Raw genomic sequence first — 19,544 nt, 5'->3', positions numbered from 1 at the left:
ATTTTAATAGTTAATCACACATGTTTTTAAGATACCTTGAGAATACATTTTCTTTTAATTTTAGTTTCTAAGCTTTCTGAAAAAAATAAATAACTACTTACAAACACTAACACATAAATATACATTCATTGTGGAAAATTCAACACAAATATATGTAGAAGAAAGAGTTAACGGTTCCCCTTCACTGTTCCTCAATTCCTCTCCCCTGAATGAAGGTAACAATTTTTTAAATATGTAGTTTTGGAGTATCCTTCTGGATCTACTTCTATGTAGTTTTTACTGTGTATTTTTATATGTATATACATGCACATATAATTTCAGGTTTTATATTATATTATTTATATAATTCTGCAATTGTTCTGTTTTTATTTATTATCCTTAATAAGTTTCTACATCAATGTATATAAATCTACCTCATTCTTTTTAACCCTGACTAGAATTATAGAGAATAAGTGTATCACAATATATTCTGTCTTCTATTAAAGGATACTTCGGTTGCTTACATATTTTTTACCATAAAAAGTATAATTCCAGAAATTTATGATAGAATGAATTAATTTTTTAATTACTATCCTCAAGCTAATGGCAAAACCCTGTTGAATGTTTGTTCTTTCTTCCCTTTCAGAATCATTTATCCTCTGCAAAACTCCTATGATTTAATTTTCACTGCTTGATATTGGATTAAATGAAACTAATTATGAGAGAGGACTGTTGGGGAAACTGAAAATATGTAAGTATTTTCAATAGACACATGTTCTCCAAAATTCCAGTTTTATTTCAAATGCCATGATCCTGATGAACCACTTTATAAAAACAGTGGCATAGTGAACGGAGAATAATTTAGCATTAAGGCTAAAGTGTGATTGAAATTCAGTTCTAATCAGGACCACTCCACATGACATTTTGTGCCTTAGGGTCCTCATCTGCAGAGAATAATAATAATATCTACTTTTATTTGATACTGTGTGGAATAAATAAGGGATGTTCCTCACCCAAAGGTGTATTAAATAAATTTAGTTCCTTTTTTATAATAGGCACTCAGTAAATGCAAAAAAATGATGTTGAAGTCTGTTGGTTTAGGTTTGCGTGTGACTCTGTGTGTTGTTTATTTATATGCCACCCCCCAAAAAATTAAAATACAAAATACTTCTATTAATGCATCCAATATATCCTTAGTAAAGGGACTAGAAATTAAAATTGGGAAACTAAACTAAAATCTATCTGAAGAGTTTTTTTCTCAGTATCTGGATCAGTCAAATAATCACTTTGACCACTTGCTGTCTTAACCATGAAAACCAAAGCTAGATTGTTATTAAATGTGTATATCAACGAGTGACTTTCAAAGTGTGGTGCGCAGACTAGCAGCATCCTCTAGAATGTTATTAGAAATGCAAACTAAGCTCCCTCCAAAACCTACTGACAGAAACTTTAGGGGTTGAATACAGCAACACATTTCAGTGTGTCCTCTGGGGGATTCTGATGCATGCTCAAAGTTGAGAAACACAACTGTATATCTTTAAAACATAAATACTAAAATGTGAAATGTTATTCATTTCACTACTTATAACTTTACAAATGAAATACATCCAAACAGTACATTTTAACATGTCAAGTGAAATTATGAATATTATAATGATAGAGAACTCAAAATAGTGATACACGTTTGGTCTTGCCAAATTTCCCTCCAGATTAGTCTGTTACATGTGCTTCTTTTTACCCAGGTTTCAGAAATGACATTCTTACTAAGTGTTTTCAGATGCTCATCAATTAGATGAGAGGTTAAATCTGGAATTGTTCTCAGCATCTTCCACACAGCGTTGTGTTCAAATAGCATCCTGTGAATGGGCCTTAAAAAAAAGATTTCAATGATGTGTTAGTTTCTGCTTTATAACATAATGAATCAGTTATACATATGTTCCCATATCTCTTCCCTCTTGCGTCTCCCTCCCTCTCACCGTTGTTCACCAAATTGTTATCCTCTTGCTCCCTGGGCACACAGTTATATGACATATTCAAGCCTTCCTTGAACTTAGATACAGCTATATGAAACTGAGTTCTGTTCAATAGAATATGGGCAGCAGTGATGCTTGACATTTCCACACCTATCCTTTAAAAGATCTGTCCTGTGTACAACCATCCATTCTCTTTTCCTATCCATTGGCTAAATGGGGGGACTCCAAGAACTCAGAGAAGGGAAGAGGTGAAAGAGGCAGAATGATCTAGGTCCTTGAGTTGCCATTTGGATGAGAAGTGACCAACAATGAGTTGACTATTGACTATTAAATAAACTGTAAATGTGTTAAGGCTCTGGAAAAAAAAAGATTGCACACTGAGAGACTACCACATAAATACAAAGAAACAAACAAACCAAAAAATCCTCAATTTTTGAGCTTCCAAATTTGTATTTCCATTTTTTTTCAGCATTGCTAAGGATAAGTGATGATGGTCTCTTTTGTCTTAGTAATCTTTATAATTTGTTCTCCTTCCAAGATAAAAAGGTACCTCCATGAAACTTTAAACTTTAGGATATTACATAGTGCCTTTACCTTCTTTTTATATAAAACTCAGTGCTTCAATTTTAAGATTATATCTCTCATTATTAGTCATTATAATAATAAAAACCTCTTTTAGACAATAAAATGATTGATGTCTTATTTTATTCTTGATTTTTAGGTACTATTAAAGTTAGAGCAAATGAATATGTAATTTAACATTTGAGAATATAAATTTTAAGTGAAAAGATGCATATGTAATTTTAAATAAAACATAGTTTTCTTATGATGGATGATATTTATTTACTTTTAATCATTAAATTCACTATTTAATAAATATAATACCATAATCAAGAAACAAAATTCATGTTGATTCTAAGTTTTCAAGGGACTAACCCAGCTACCATGCCATTGTTAAATGTTCAGTATTTTTAAAAAATCTATTGTGAAAAATCAGTTTAGCAGTAGATAGGGAATTCAGAGTACTCACATATATGTAGGTTTGACAGAAACAGTCCCAGTTTAGGCGTGATATTCTGTTGGTTCATCTGTTATGCCTGTGTTTATGTGTGCATGTTTACTGATCACATTATAAATTGTTTTTTTTTTTTTGGTATTGTGTGTTGTAGCAAAAAAAAAAAAGTTGGAAAAGCACTAATTTAGTAGATAATTTTAAGAAATACTTTTGAGAAAACTAGCTCCCCACTTAATATCATTTAAAAGTGTGTACTTCAGATGTAATAATAAAGAATTAGTATTCAGAAATGGCATGGTATTATAACCAAATCCTAAAAAAAAGTCATTGATTTAGCAACCAAACAGGGGATGACAAGGAAATAATATCACAGATTTTTAAATAGACATACATTTTTAGTGGCAAAACATTTGAAATATCAGTTGCCTGAAATAATTTGGAAGGTAGACCAAGTGCCTAAGAAACCAACTGCTTCACAGAAAATAGTTGGAAAAAGTTAAAAAGTTATTGGGTTTTGTTTGCTTAATGTTAGTTGTTTGTAGCAATGTATTATTAGCTGGATAAAACTGACCAGTTATCAAACATAAATGAAAAGGAATAGAGAAGATCCAGAAATGTGTGGCATGATTTTAAAAGCGATGTCATTAGACAAATATAATAGTCATTTTTACCTGTATGGATGAGTAGACTAATGTTTTTCATCAAATTGGGAAGTTTTGGCTATTCTTTCTTCAAATATTCTCTGTCCCTTTTCTCTCTTCTCTCCTTCCGGGATTCCCATTGTGTTGATTCTGGTATACTTGGTGGTGTCCCATAGGTCTCTGAAGCTCTGTCCATGTTTTTCATTCTTATTCTTTCTCTTCTCTGACTGGATAATCTTAATTGATATATCTTCTTCAAGTTTGCCAAACTTTTCTTCTGCCAGATCAAATCTGTTGTTGAACCTCTAGTGAGGTTTTTATTTCAGTTATTGTACTTTTTAACTCCATAATCTCTATTTGGATCTTTTTTTGCAGTTTCTTTTTATTGATATTATCTATGTGGTAAGACATTATTGTCATACTTTCATTTAATTCTATAAAGTCTGTATTTCCTGTGTGCAGCTACCTAAATCTCTGTTTATTTCACTTAATAGTCATCTAATAATTGTTTGGAAATTTTCTTAAATGCCTGAACCATTAAGTCCCCCAACTTTTGTTGATGGGCAGGCTGTGTGTTTTCATGCTCTACTTTAATTCATTAGACACTGTTTTCTTTATGTCTTTGAACCTATTCATAATAGTAGATTTAAAATCTTTGTCCTACTATGTCTAACATTTGAATCCTCTCAGGACATTGTTTGCTCTTGGCTGCTTCTTTCCCTACATATGGGACACACTTTGTTGTTTCTTTGCCTGTCTCATAATTTTTGTTTAAAATTGAACATTTTAGCTAATGTGGCAAATCTAGCTATAACCTTTCCCCTCCTTCCCAGGGTCAAATAACAACAATGCACAATGAATGTGGTTTTTTAAGGGAGTTGCCAGACAAATCACAGTGTGGCAGTGCTTTGGGAGTGGGTTTTTTGAGGATCTCCTAACCAGTCTTCCCTTTCAGGAGCTGCAGAGCTGTTAGCTCCTAAAAACTGTTACAAAATTGGAGACAGGAGGATTAAAATAGGTCAAAATAAAAAGCTACAAACCCTGCTAATTTTCTTGAATAAATACTCCTCATGTGGTTTCATGCATCTGATTAATTTTAGAGTTCTGAAAAAATTTGTTTTGACAATCTTTGTCAGTATTTCATTGATTGTATGAAGGAGCAGATATACAGAGGTCCTCACTCTGCCATTCTAGAAGCCCTGCACTCCACATTGAATCTTAAATCCTCTGATCGATAGCAACACCCCTAATTTCTTCCCACAGATCAAAGTCAACATAGATGACAAGCAGTAAGAAGTTCATGTGACCACTGTGAGTGAGACAATCAAAAATAGTTTGGAAATAACATTACTAACAGAAGACATTAAAAGAAATAATGTTTAAAAGTCTGGAAGTCACTCAAAAATTATAACTATTAGCTTGATAAAAGAATGGACTTGTAATTTACATATTCTGACTAAAAATTCAAAACAATTTTTCCTTCAACTAACTTAATCTTCCTCTGAAAATCTTTTCTTGTTAAATCCCTATTTTTTAGTTTACCTCTGCCTTTCCTACATGGATACTCAAGAATCTTCAAATACTTGGATTACCATACTTGGAACAGGAAGAAAAAAGAAGAATTGTAACATACTGCTATAACCTCCTATTACCACCATTCTTACATTGCTTTTGCTGCCCCACTTGGGCACTGGTCTTAAGGGTGTCTGAGGCTCTGCCCTGACAAATTATGTGCAGTTCTGAAATTCCCCAAAAATTTTTCAGTGGAGTCTAACATACACCCCTGTGATGGTAAACCAAAATATTCAGGTCTGAAAACTTGGCCTCCACTTCCACCCTTTAAACGGAACTTCACTTTTCTTTCAATCTCTACATTTCTTGTTTGGCAGAAACTTTCATATACATCATACCCACTCCTTCTTACCACATCTTCCTGACTTACTCTTAATGCAGTGAAAGAAACTAGATTAACAAAAAGGAAAATTCATATATTGAGAAAAACTATAATGTTCAAACTATTACTAGCAAATAGTTGTTTAATAGTGTTTTTCTTATCATTATCATCATTATGAATTATCAGATCACTTATAATGGTGTGAAAAAAATGTTATTTCCCTTGTATTTTCATTTACTCACCTTGGTTTCTATTTCTAGCCCCAATTCCAGCTGATGGCAAAAAGCAACATTTTAAAATATTCCAAGTATTTCAGGCATTACACATGGAAATAAAATAATTATAGGATTCCTTTTCTACTCCTTTCTCTCCTGGTGATCATCTCAAGGCTAGGAGCTTGTAAAGAGTCATGATAATTTGGTAACTGGCTTCTGATCACCAGCACTTATGTGCACTGACATCTGCTGAGTTCTAACTATTATGAATAGCCATTGGAATCCATGTTTTCACTGAATTCCTAAATGTTTCAAGTTGTAGGTACATGTGATCTATATTTTGTTAAACTCTTGTAAAACTGTTGACTTTTTCACTCTCCACTAATTCATCATACTTCTTGCAAATAAAGAGAGAGCTTGATTGTTTCAGGAAATGTATTTACAGGTGTGGGAAAATGGTTAGGGCTCTCTTAAAGTCTCTATACCCTTAATATTAATAATTTACTCAGATGTGTAGATTAAATGGAGTTTCTGAATTTTTTCTTCAATTAATCTGGTTTTTTTTAGAATCCTTAATCTACTAGGTTGACGAGTAAAACAAAACAAAAAAAAATCCTTACACTGTCTCTTAATATACTCTCTATTCAATTTAAATATTGAGACTACACAAAGTTCCAACACTGGCTGCCTCACATGTTCTTTTTCAAAGACTTAGACTCTTTAGTAAAACTGCTTAGTTTACCAGAGTTACTCCACTCACAATACTTCTCCCCAGGAAGGGATGCAAGTGTATAAGGGGATTTATTGGGTCCTTGTGACAGTCGCTAGAGGAACAGTTGGACAGCATGTGCTGAAAATTTTGTTGAAGAAATAAAATCAACTTCTATTACAGGGCACATAAATAGAGCCATTTAACTTGTGTAGGAAGTTTCCCAATAAAACAGTGGTGAATTGGAACACTCAGGTGCAAGTAGGGAGAGAGAGAAAGTGGTGAAATATGCTATAAAAAGCAATATTTAGGGACCAGTCTCCTCCACCATGAATCCAACACAAGCCACTGAACCAAACTGACCCACTGGGGGCAGACACCAAAAACAGCGAGAACTACAAATGTGCAGCCTGCGAAAAGGACACCACAAACACAGTAATTTAAGCAAAATCAGAAGACAGAAAAACACAAAGCAGATGAAGGAGCAAGGTAAAAACTCAACAGACCAAACAAATGAAGAGGAAATAGGCAGTCGACTTGAAAAATAAGTCAGATTAATGATAGTAAAGATGATACAAAATCTTGGAAATAGATTGGAGAAAATACAAGAAATGTTTAAAAAAGAACTAGAAGAACTAAAGAAAAAACAAACAATGATGAACAACAAAATAAATGAAATTAAAAATTTTCTAGAAGGAATCAATAGCAGAATAATTGAGACAGAAGAACGAATAAGGGCCCTGGAAGATAAAATAGTGGAAATAACTATCTCAGACCAGAATAAAGAAAAAAGAATGAAAAGAATTGAGGACAGTCTCAGAGACCACTGAGACAACATTAAATGCACCAACATTCAAATTATAGGGGTCCCAAAGGAGGAAGAGAAGAAAAAACGAGCTGAGAAAATATTTGAATGGATTATAGTTGAAAACTTCCCTAATATGGGAAAGGAAACAGTCCATCAAGTCCAGGAAGCACAGAGAGTCACATACAGGATAAATCCAAGGAGAACACCACAAGACACATATTAATCAAACTATCAAAAATTAAATACAAACAAAAAATATTAAAAGCAGTGAGGGAAAAACAGCAGATAACATACAAGGGAATCTCCATAAGGTTAACAGCTGATGTTTCAACAGAAAAACTTCAAGCCAGAAGGGAGTGGCAGGACATACTGAAAGTGATGAAAGGGAAAAACCTGCAACCAAGATGACTCTACCCAGCCAGGATCTCATTCAGATTTGACGGAGAAATTAAAATCTTTACAGACAAGCAAAATCTAAGAAAGTTCGGCACCACCAAACCAGCTTTACAACAAATGCTAAAGGAAATTCTCTAGGCAGAAAACACAAGAGATGGAAAAGACCTACAAAAACAAACCCAAAACAATTAAGAAACTGGTAATAAGAACATGGATATTGATAAATGAATGTAAGTGTAAATGGATTAAATGCTCCAACCAAAAGACATAGACTGGCTGAATGGATACAAAAACAAGATCCCTATATATGCTGTCTACAAGAGACCCACTTCAGACCTAGGGAAACACACAGACTGAAAGTGAAGGGAAGGAAAAAAATATTCAACGAAGAGGGAAATCAAAAGAAAGCTAGAGGAGCAATTCTCATATCAGACAAAATAGACTTTAAAATAGACTATTACAAGAGACAAAGACGGACAATACATAATGATCAAGGGACCGATCCAACAAGAAGATATAACAAGAGTAAATATTTATGAACCCAACATAGGTGCACCTCAATACATAAGGCAAATGCTAACACCCATAAAAGAGGAAATTGACAGTAGCAAAGTCATAGTAGGGGACATTAACACACCACTTTCACCAATGGACAGATCATCCAAAATAAAAATAAATAAGGAAACACAAGCATTAAATGATACATTAAACAAGAGGGACTTAATTGATATTTATAGGACATTCCAATCGGAAACAACAGAATACACATTCTTCTCAAGTGCTCATGGAACATTCTCCAGGATACATCATATCTTGCGTCACAAATCAATCCTTGGTATTTTTAGAAAATTGAAATCGTATCAAGGATCTTTTCCGACCACAAGGCTATGAGATTAGTTATCAATTACTGGAAAAAATCTGTAAAAAATACAAACACATGGAGGCTAAACAATACATTACTAACTAACCACGAGATCACTGAATAAATCAAAGAGGGAATCAAAAATACCTAGAAACAAATGACAATGAAAACACAATGACCGAAACCTATGGGATGCAGCAAAAACACTTCTAAGAGGGAAATTCGTAACAATACAATGCTACCTCAAGAAACAAGAAACATCTCAAATAAACAACCTTACTTTACACCTAAAGCAATTAGGGAAAGAAGAACAAAAATACCCTAAAGTAAGCAGAAGGGAAAAAGTCATAAACATCATATTAGAAATGAATGAAAAAGCAATGAAGGAAACAATGGCAAAGATCAATAAAGTTAAAGCTTTTTTTTGAGAAGATAAACAAAATTGATAAACCATTAGTCAGATTCATCAAGAAAAAAAGGGAGAAGACTCAAATCAACAGAATTAGAAATGAAAAAGGAGAAGAAACAACTGACACTGCAGAAATACAAAGGATAAGGAGAGATTACTATAAGCAACCTTATGCCAATAAAATGGACAACCTGGAAGAAATGGACAAATTCTTAGAAAAGAACAACCTCCCGAGACTGAACCAGGAAGAAATAGAAAATATGAACAGACAAATCACAAGCACTGAAATTGAGGCTGTGATTAAAAATCTTCCAACAAACAAAAGCCCAGGACCAGATGGCTTCACAGACGAATTCTATCAAACATTTAGAGAAGAGCTAACACCTAACCTTCTCAAAATCTTCCAAAATATAACAGAGGGAAGAACACCCCCAAAAGCATTCTATGAGGCCACCATCACCCTGATACCAACACCAGACAAAGATGTCACAAAGAAAGAAAACTACAGGCCAATATCACTGATGAACATAGATGCAAAATCCTCAGCAAAATACTAGCAAACAGAATCCAATAGCACATTAAAAGTATCATAAACCATGATCAAGTGGGGTTTATCCCAGGAATGAAAGGATTATTCAATATACACAAATCAATCAATGTGATAAACCATATTAACAAATTGAAGGAGAAAAACCGTATGATCATGTAAATAGATGGAGAAAAATCTTTCAAAAAAATTCAACACCCATTTCAGATAAAAACCCTCCAGAAAGTAGGCATAGAGGGAAATTACCTCAACATAATAAAGGCCTTATATGAGAACCCACAGCCAACATCTTTTTCTCAGCACTATTATTCAACATAGTTTTGGAAGTTTTAGACACAACAATCAGAGAAGAAAAAGAAATAAAAGGAATCTTAATCAGAAAACAAGAAGTAAAGCTGTCACTGTTTGAAGATGACATGATACTATACATAGAGAATCCTAAAGATGTTACCAGAAAGCTACTAGAGCTAATCAATGAATTTGGTAAAGTTGCAGGATACAAAATTAATGCACAGAAATCTCTTGCATTCCTATATACTAATGATGAAAGATCTGAAAGATAAATTAAGGAAACACTCCCATTTACCATTGCAAAAAAAAGAATAAAATACCTAGGAGTAAACCTACCTAAGGAGACAAAAGACCTGTATGCAGAAAACTATAAGACAGTGATGAGAGAAATTAAAGATGATACAAACAGATGGAGAGATATACCATGTTTTTGAATTGGAAGAATCAACATTGTGAAAATGACTATACAACCCAAAGCAATCTACAGATTCAGTGCAGTACCTATCAAATTACCAATGGCATTTTTCACAGAAGTAGAACAAAACATTTCATAATTTGTATGGAAACACAAAAGACACTGAATTGCCAAAGCAATCTTGAGAAAGAAAAATGAAGCTGGAGGAATGAGGCTCCTGGACTTCAGACTATACTACAAAGCTACAGTAATCAAGACAGTATGGTACTGGCACAAAAACAGAAATATAGATCAATGGAACAGGATAGAAAGCCCAGAGGTAAACTCACGCACATACGGTCACCTTATTTTTGATCAAGGAGGCAAGAATATACAACGGAGAAAAGACAGCCTCTTCAATAAGTGGTGCTGGGAAAATTGGAGAGCTACATGTTAAATAATGAAATTAGAACAATACCTAACACCATATACAAAAATGAACTCAAAATTGATTAAAGACCTAAGTGTAAGGTCAGACACTATCAAACTCTTAGAGGAAAACTTAGGCAGAACACTCTATGACATAAATCACAGCAAGATCCTTTTTGACCCACCTCCTAGAGAAATGGGAACAAAAACAAGAATAAACAAATGAGACCGAATTAAACTTCAAAGCTTTTGCACAGCAAAGGAAACAATAAACAAGACAAAAAGGCAACACTCAGAATGGGAGAAAATATTTGCAGCGAAGCAACTGACCAAGGATTAATCTCCAAAATTTACAAACAACGCATGCAGCTCAATATCAAGAAAACAAACAACCCAATCCAAAAATGGGCAGAAGACCTAAAGAAACATTTCTCCAAAGAAGACATACAGATTGCCAACAAACATGTGAAAGGATACTCAACATCACTAATCATTAGAGAAATGCAAATCAAAACTACAATGAGATATAGTCTCACACAATTTGGAATGGCCATCATCAAAAATCTACAAACAATAAATGCTGGACAGGGTGTGGAGAAGTGGGAACCCTCTTGCACTGTTGGTGGGAATGTAAATTAATACAGCCACAATGGAGATCAGTATGGAGTTTCCTTAAAACCTAAAAATAGAACTGTCATAACATCCAGCAATCCCACTACTCGGAATATACCCTGAGAAAACCACAAATCAAAGGAGTCATGTACCACAATGTTCATTGCAGCTCTATTTACAATAGCCAGGACATGGAAGCAGCATAAATGTCCATTGACAGATGAACAGATAAAGAAGATATGGCTCATATATATAATGGAATATTACTCAGCCTTAAAAAGAAATGAAATTGAGTTATTTGTAGTGAGGTGGATGGACCTATAGTCTGTCATGCAGAGTGAAGTAAGTCAGAAAGAAAAATAAATACCATGTGCTAACACATATGTATGGAATCTAAAAAAAAAAAAAAGAATATTCTGAAGAACCTAGGTGTAGGACAGGAATAAAGACACAGGTATAGAGAGTGGAATTGAGGACATGGGGAGCGGGAAGGGTAAACTGGGATGAAGTGAGATAGTGGCATGGACTTATTTATACTACCAAATGTAAAACAGATAGGTAGTCTGAAGCAGCCGTATAGCACAGGGAGATTATCTCAGTGCTTTGTGACCACCTAGAAGGGTGTGATAGGGAGGGTGGAAAGGAGATGCAAGAGGGAGGAGATATAGGGACATATGTATATGTATAGTTGATTCACTTTGTTATAAAGCAGAAACTACCACACCATTGTAAAGCAATAATACACCAGTAAAGATGTTAAAATATCAACCAATCAATCAATATATAAAGAAAGAAAGAAGCAGTATTTAACTGAGAAACAAAGAGTTTTATTTCTTCAAGGACACATAGCTAATGGTGATTAGAAAGAAAATGAAATACTGAAAATTGCTAAGTGAAGAAGAAATCATGCTAACACACAACACACACACACACACACACACACACACACACACACACACACACTCACAGAAAGAGGAGGAATTCTGAATGCAAGAAAAATTTCCCTCAGGAGGAGTTACCAAAAGGCCCATGATGGTCTCTAAAATTGAAAGTAAACTTCAGAGATGCTGATTAATTTCTACTTCTCAGTGACCTATAGACATCAAAGAAAGTATCTTTAGGTCCTGCCATAAAGCAATCAATATTTAACTGGAATTAAATATATTTGGAGATAGAGTTTCTTCATATATTTTAAGAGCTGTCAAGTTAAAGAGGGATTAATATTATTGTGTCTGGCATTTTGTGTAGAAAGTATAAAGAGGTCATTTTTTTCTAATTAAAAAGCACAATTAAAATATTAAAGAAAATAAAACATACCCTTAGGTATGTATAAACAAAATTCAAATATTAGCTCCCTATCAAAGTCCTCCTGCTGTTTGAGTTCAAATTTTCTTTTAATAATAGTTAAAAATAACCAACCAAACAGAAAGCAACAGGGGGCTCAGTCTCATGTACTGTGGGAAACTTGATAATCCTGAGAATTGGGGGGAAGTTTATATTTCTTCCAATTGCTTCTTTTTGTTCTCCTATTTTCACTGAATACGTAAGCTCTATTCTGGACAGCAGAATTTGCTGTCGTCAGTTTTATTTTTTTTTACTTTTTTTACTTTTTTACTTTTTATTTTTTTTTTACTATCTTTCCCACATATGATATTCATATCAGATAGAGAACAGATTACCACTTGTTTTTAATTTTGAATATTTTCACTAATGTTATCAAGTGATTCTTTTACAAGGATTGGACAAGAGCAGTGACGTTCAAACACACACACACACAGTCACAGAGCGCTTTGTTTAACTAAATCTTACATAGACTGTATATAAATAAAAGCAGACCTACACTAGTTTAAGGAGTGGGAGGATAGGTCAGTTTCCATACCAGATCCATGTCTCCCCCTACACATCTGAAGGAGCAGTGAGAAATCCACAGAGCTGATATAAAATTATAAGAAAATCAAGGTTCCTTTCAACATGGATGTTCTATTATTTTATTTAGTTGATTGCTCAGTATATTTTTAATTCTTTATATTATCATACACTTACAAGGAATTTTATTTTCAAAATCCAACCTCCTCCTTTTAAACCAAGAAATCTGAGGCTTAGATATGTTAAGTAAATTGTTCAAGGTCACACAGATAATAAATTGTAGAGCCAGGTAGTCTCACTCTGGATCCTCAGGGTTCCCAACCACTTAGCCACCACAGTTAGCCAAATCTCATTATAGTCGTTTTCATTTTTTTGAGTTATTGGGCTAATTGAGTTAGGGCAGATTCTATTCCAGGTTTTGCTGAGTCTGACAAATAAAATAAAGAACATAAATTTATAAATTAAAAATTTGGAACAAACATGAATATTTATTTAGAAAGGGAAGCAAGGACAATAGATAATCATTACAAATTTTTAAAAGCTACACAATTTCAAAACACCACAAAATCCAGAGAAATAATATAGTATTTTTATTAATTAGTTGTATATCCATTATATTTACTTTTCTAAAATTTTTACTACATTTCTTATATATTTTTACCTCTTTGTATGACACCAATTTTATATCATTTTTATTGAAAAGAATATTCTCTGAAGCTTGGTTGGTAAAATGTTTTTAATTATTCTTAATAATTTAGAAATGCTTCCTTTTTAAAATTAGAATTCCTGTCAAATTTAGGAAAATCTAAGTCCACATTTCTTTCATGTGTGGGCTTTAAGATTGGGAAAGCTTTTCCATGGATTCAATTCTCTCATCATACATTTCGAAGTATGTGCTATTCGACTGCCAACATGTTTCTGGTACCAGGTTGCCATAGGACAGTTGTATATGGTGATGACAGCTCTGACCCATGTCAAGATGCTGTTGGATCCACTCAGTGAGTGATAGGGTTAATCCTGACAGCCATTCATACACTAGGACAGAGAGCAATAATAACTTGCATGTACAGCAATGACTTAGAACCAAAAATTAAATCCCAGTAGACCAAAAGAAAAGTATCTTTAACTCAATTTTCCCTAAACTGAATCCACAAAATGTCAGAAACCACTCCAATGCCAGGTTCATGAATGTGTAGGAAAAGAAAGTTGATAGGCTAAGAGAAAAAAATTGATTAAAGTTAAAATGTCTTCCTTTTGCAAACGTTACAAAAATTTATGAGCATGTGAATACATTTCTAAGGCCTCTCTCAGGTCTGTGGAAGGAACCTATGCAAATCAAATGACAGGCCTAAAGCTTAAGCTTCATTACCTTTAGGTTTTGGTCTGAGTTAAGGTCTAGGCATTAAGCAAAAGAAAGAGTAAAAAGAAAATAGCTTTATAATCAGACTGGATTAAAAACTGAAGGCTTTGAATCTGGAGTGAAAAGAGGTAGAAATTTTATAAAGGCATGAAAGTGAGGAACACAGAGCAAAGTAAAGGTATGAGCCTGAATCAAAGGCCATGGAGGAATTTGCTCAGATTTACAATTTGGGGGAAAAAATGGTGGAAATTATAGTGTGGATTATCAGCTGGGAGTAGAATACCAAGGAGTGTGTTCCATTTGTTTATATCTGTCCCTAGAGCACACACCCTGTGCACCAAGCCATGGGAGTTCCTCAAGGAACCCAAAAACTTGCTGTAATTTGATGGTATTATGTGTGGGAATACAAAAACATTTTCAGAAACTTCACAGCTAAAATTCCTAGGTTTTATCAAGAATATAACATTTGATCAAATGTTCTGTGAACCACAGATTATTGGGATAGAAAAATCCAGCTGAAAATGTCACTTTAATTAAAGATGCCCACACACATACACTTGGACCTCCTTAATAGTTTTAAAAGCAGCATTTATGACATTAACTACATTATTTAAAACAGTTAAAAATGTGATTTTTTCCCAATTGTCATTTATTTTTATCCATTTTCCCCTTATACTTTCAAGTAGTCCACTATAAAATTATTTTCCTGGAATCTAGTGTGTACCTGAATTTTTCTTGTATCATTAATATGTACATCACCTTCTGTCTGACTTTGACTTGCCTAATCAGTCAAGAATCAATGAACAGAATAACAATATATTTTATTTGATTATCCCAATTCAGAAGACAAATGTTGATCATTATCAGTTTTTCCAGAAATTAGGTTTGGTCGTTCATGAAGAGCAGACATCAGAGTTACAGTATGATTTGGATTCTCTTTGCTATTCTTATACACAGTTGAAAATTAAAAGATTAGTGACAGCAACTGTAACTCTTCAAGTTTTAAAAAAAAAAATATATATATATATATTATGATTAGAAATGTTAAAATTAGAAATTTTTAAAAATGTCTGTCCTTGTTGTTTGAAATGGATGAGCTGGGCTTTTCCATGGGAGAGAAATTAAAAGACATGTACTTCCAAAATAAAATAGCAGATCTCCTTTCATTTCACAGGGACACGATTGAAGAAAATAATAATCCACCTGTTGATTGAAATTTTTAGGAGGAGGGATCATAAAACAATTTTCAAAGAACTTAATTTATCTACATATTTATGAATCCAACACCAAATTTGAGAATCCTCAGGAAAGGTACCTCATCAAAGAGCACTTTTTTTCACACACTCAGTTCCTGAGACCTGGGCGGTTAACAGTAGCAACACAAAAAGGGCATAAGGAAGGCCTCAAAATATTTCAAAAGTCACCTGTATTCTCACTTCCTAAACACAGTCAGCAGCAGTAAATAAGATAACCACGGATTACCAAAATAGACAGATGTTTAGAAATTCTATTTTAGGTTCTCTACATCTTTTGTCCTTACACATTTGAAAGAGCTGTTTCTAAGACACAAAACTGATGTGATGGATTTCTCTGTAAGAGAGACAGACAAGCAATTTTGTCAGGAATCTTAATTATTCTTAACCTAATCATCTTATTTCTCTTCTTGGTGCTCAGAAGAATGTAATTACTACAAGTCAGAATCAGAAGGCAAGAAATCGCTTCTACCCACATTTGGATTTTTGAGGTCAGCTTAAAAAAGAGACCCTATTCTCTGATCATTCATTCATTTCTTTATTTAGCAAATAATTTTGTGCAATGATTAATTTTCATGTATTATTCTAAATATTGGCATACCACAAAGAAAAAGATAAATATGTTCCTTGCCTTACACAACATAAAATCCAGTGGGGAAATCATATATTAAAGGAAACTTATATCTGTGAAACTGCTATAAAACTGCTATAAAAGGTAGAGCTCCGTGTTCTATGGAAAGTAATAGAGAGACATATCTAGTCTAGTTAGGTCAAAAATATTACCCAGAAATGATAACAATATAAACTGACACCTGAAGAATAAGTTGGGCAATGGGGAAAGGGAGGATATCAGTGTTGAAAGTATAAGGAATTGCATGTCCAAAGGTCCAGAGTCAAGTATTCAAGAAACACTGAAGGCCCAGAGGAATCATATCAGAGAGGTCAATGAGGAAATTGGACAATAAATGAGGCCCAAGTGACAGGAAAGGCAAAATCCTAGGGGGCATTGTAAACTCTGTTAAGAATTTTAGACTGTGTCATAAGAAAAGGTAAAGTCATCCAAGGGCTTTCACCAAGAGTAATAACTACAGGGATTTACATTTTTTTTTTTTTTTTTTGCGGTACGCGGGCCTCTCACTGCTGTGGCCGCTCCCGTTGCGGAGCACAGGCTCCGGACGCGCAGGCTCAGCAGCCATGGCTCACGGGCCCAGCTGCTCCTCGGCATGTGGGATCTTCCCGGACCGGGGCACGAACCTGCGTCCCCTGCATCGGCAAGCGGACTCTCAACCACTGCGCCACCAGGGAAGCCCAGGGATTTACAATTTTGAAAGTTCACTCTGGCTATACAGAGGAGGGTGGGTTAGAGTATTGTAAAACTAATGCACTGAGATCAGTTAGAAGGCTATTACAGCAGATTGTACAATGAACAATTCCATCTAGCAGGTCAAGTTTTTAAAATTAGTTTGGAGTATATTTAGTGAGCTTAATAATTCAAGGAAAAAGCAGTACAATTCCATGTCAAGAACACTCTTCCACGGGAGTAACACTGAAATCACCAGTAGTATCAATATCATAACTGGAGAGACTCCTTTTGTCAGGATGACTGACTAATAATGCCAGTTTAAAATTTTTCCAGTCCAAAATAATCTGTTATGTTTAGTGTCTTGAATTTGTGACTACATTTCAGTAACTATCAAAATGCTAGCCAGAAAAAAATAAAATATAAGAAATACTCTATCATTCCCCACTTTAGAAAATATTTTAGAATATTCTCTTATCCTCATCTAATGTTAGGAACAAGGAAACCTACAAACTTAAATTTTATTAGATTAGTTCTAACATTTCCATAATCAGAGGGAAAGTATATGCTTAGCAAAGCCACAAATAGTTATATGTATCAAATGGATGGATGGGCAGGTAGATACGCAAACAATAGACATATAGATATAGAGATATATAATATTTATTTAGCTGTATTTATCTATCTATAAATATATATTTATATATCTATATATCTGAAGTAGATGTATATAGATAGATATTGATATTGAAATTTATATCTACATATGTAATTGAAATCTATATATTTATTTACAAAATATATACATATATCTGTAGATAGCTGCTATATAAATGTTTTAATTTTAAAAAATAAAAATGTTATTTGAAGACTGGTAATAAAAATGACAATATGGAGAAAATCTCTTAGGTTAGGCATTGAGTAAAAGAAACTCAAATGCATGATGTTGTCAATTATGTACTTCAGTATTTGCTTTTTGACAGAAAAAATTTGACACTGGAATTGATTTTTTAAACTGATGATAATTAATGTATTTCTATTTCTTTCTAGGATGCATAAAAATGCTTGAGCTAGAGCTTCCCTGGTGGCACAGTGGTTGAGAGTCTGCCTGCCGATGAAGGAGACACGGGTTCGTGCCCCGATCCGGAAAGATCCCACATGCCGCGGAGTGGCTAGGCCCGTGAGCCATGGCCACTGAGCCTGCGCGTCCGGAGCCTGTGCTCCTCAACGGGAGAGGCCACAACAGTGAGAGGCCTGCGTACCGCAAAAAAAAAAAAAAAAAAAAAAAAAAATGCTTGAGCTACATTTAATACTTAGACATGGCAAATAAGTTAGCTTAGGTGGTTATTATGTCTTCTTTCCTAAACTTTGCTTGCTTGTTTCTATCGTAACAACCTTGTCATATGCATGCCTTTAGTAGAAGCCACACAAAACATTTCTGTAATATGACTTAACACTATAAATTTCAATAATAAATTTAAAATAAGAATTTATTTAAATAAATTAAAAATAGGATAGGGATTCAAGACTAAATTTTAAATAGTAATCAAATTTATAGTAAATTTCAAATGGGAATATTGTATTGTCGTCCTTTGACTAAAATTAGATTTAATGGACAGATTTTATTTGGTTTTTTTTTTTTTTTTCCAGCAGCGTTATACAATGTTTTTAGAAAAATCCCTCACTTTTTGTGGGAGATTTTTGTTTTTTTAATTTTGGAGAGGATTGAAGTGGAAATGAATATAGGGTAATAGCTTGGACTATAGCATGAAATGAAATGGATCAGGAAGTATTTTTCGTTCTTGATTAGATTGGGTAAAGAGAGAAAAAAATATTGTAAGACCACCAGTTTCCTGACATAAAATTATAAGTTGGAAGAATGTATTGAGATGGAGAATACTTTAGAAGATGAAAGTTTGGTAGAATGAACAAGGGTTCAGTTTTAGATTTAGAAAGTAAGATATACCAAGTGAACACATCAAGTAGGTAATAAATTATAAATAAATCCAAATCATTACAGGAAAATAAATACGTAAATAAATGTTTGTACACATCTGATATACTAACAAGGACTAGATTTACCCTCCTACCTGAAACAACTAAAAAGTAAAATATATAAAGTAATGGTTTTATAGACATTGAGCATCAGACAAAGAAAAACAGTGATCCCTGGAATCAAGATACAAATGAAGGGAAGAAGAGGGGGATATCACAGGCTTGGGGATTCTCCCTGGGGAGTGAGGGTTTCAAGCTACATATTAGGTACCCCAGCCCTATGGTCTGACACTGGGAAGATGAGCCCCTCTTAGATGGTTTAAAAACCAGTGGGCTGTAAGAAACTGAGACTCCACTCTTGAAGAGTTCAGGCACAAACTTGCTTACTCCCAGTAACAGCAAAGAAGCAGCTGTTTGAAAACTACCTGGGGCTTTAATCAGATTGCCCAGACCACACCAGCCAGCCCCCCAGCCTGCACCAGGCTCCTGCTCCAGCCTCTCTTGCTCTGGTGCTGCTACCCACCAAGGCAGATGCTGCCTTTGCCAATAAGAGTGTGCATGCTTGGAGGGAACTGAGTTAGCTTAGACCTGCCTCT

General features: G+C 34.1%; 1 protein-coding gene across 1 annotated transcript in view; it reads right to left on the bottom strand.

Annotated features, from left to right (window-relative positions):
- The window catches only part of CNBD1 (cyclic nucleotide binding domain containing 1), a 397,045-nt gene that overhangs the window by 116,030 nt on the left and 261,471 nt on the right, over positions 1 to 19,544 (bottom strand). The window contains 1 exon segment of the mRNA XM_060127732.1: positions 1,702 to 1,847. Coding sequence (XP_059983715.1) covers positions 1,702 to 1,847 — 146 coding nt within the window.

Source organism: Lagenorhynchus albirostris, chromosome 17 (genome assembly GCF_949774975.1).
Source record: "Lagenorhynchus albirostris chromosome 17, mLagAlb1.1, whole genome shotgun sequence".
In the NCBI taxonomy this organism is placed as follows: Eukaryota; Metazoa; Chordata; class Mammalia; order Artiodactyla; family Delphinidae; genus Lagenorhynchus; species Lagenorhynchus albirostris.
Note: the sequence above shows the minus strand (reverse complement) of the source record. Positions and strands in the feature narration are given on the sequence as shown.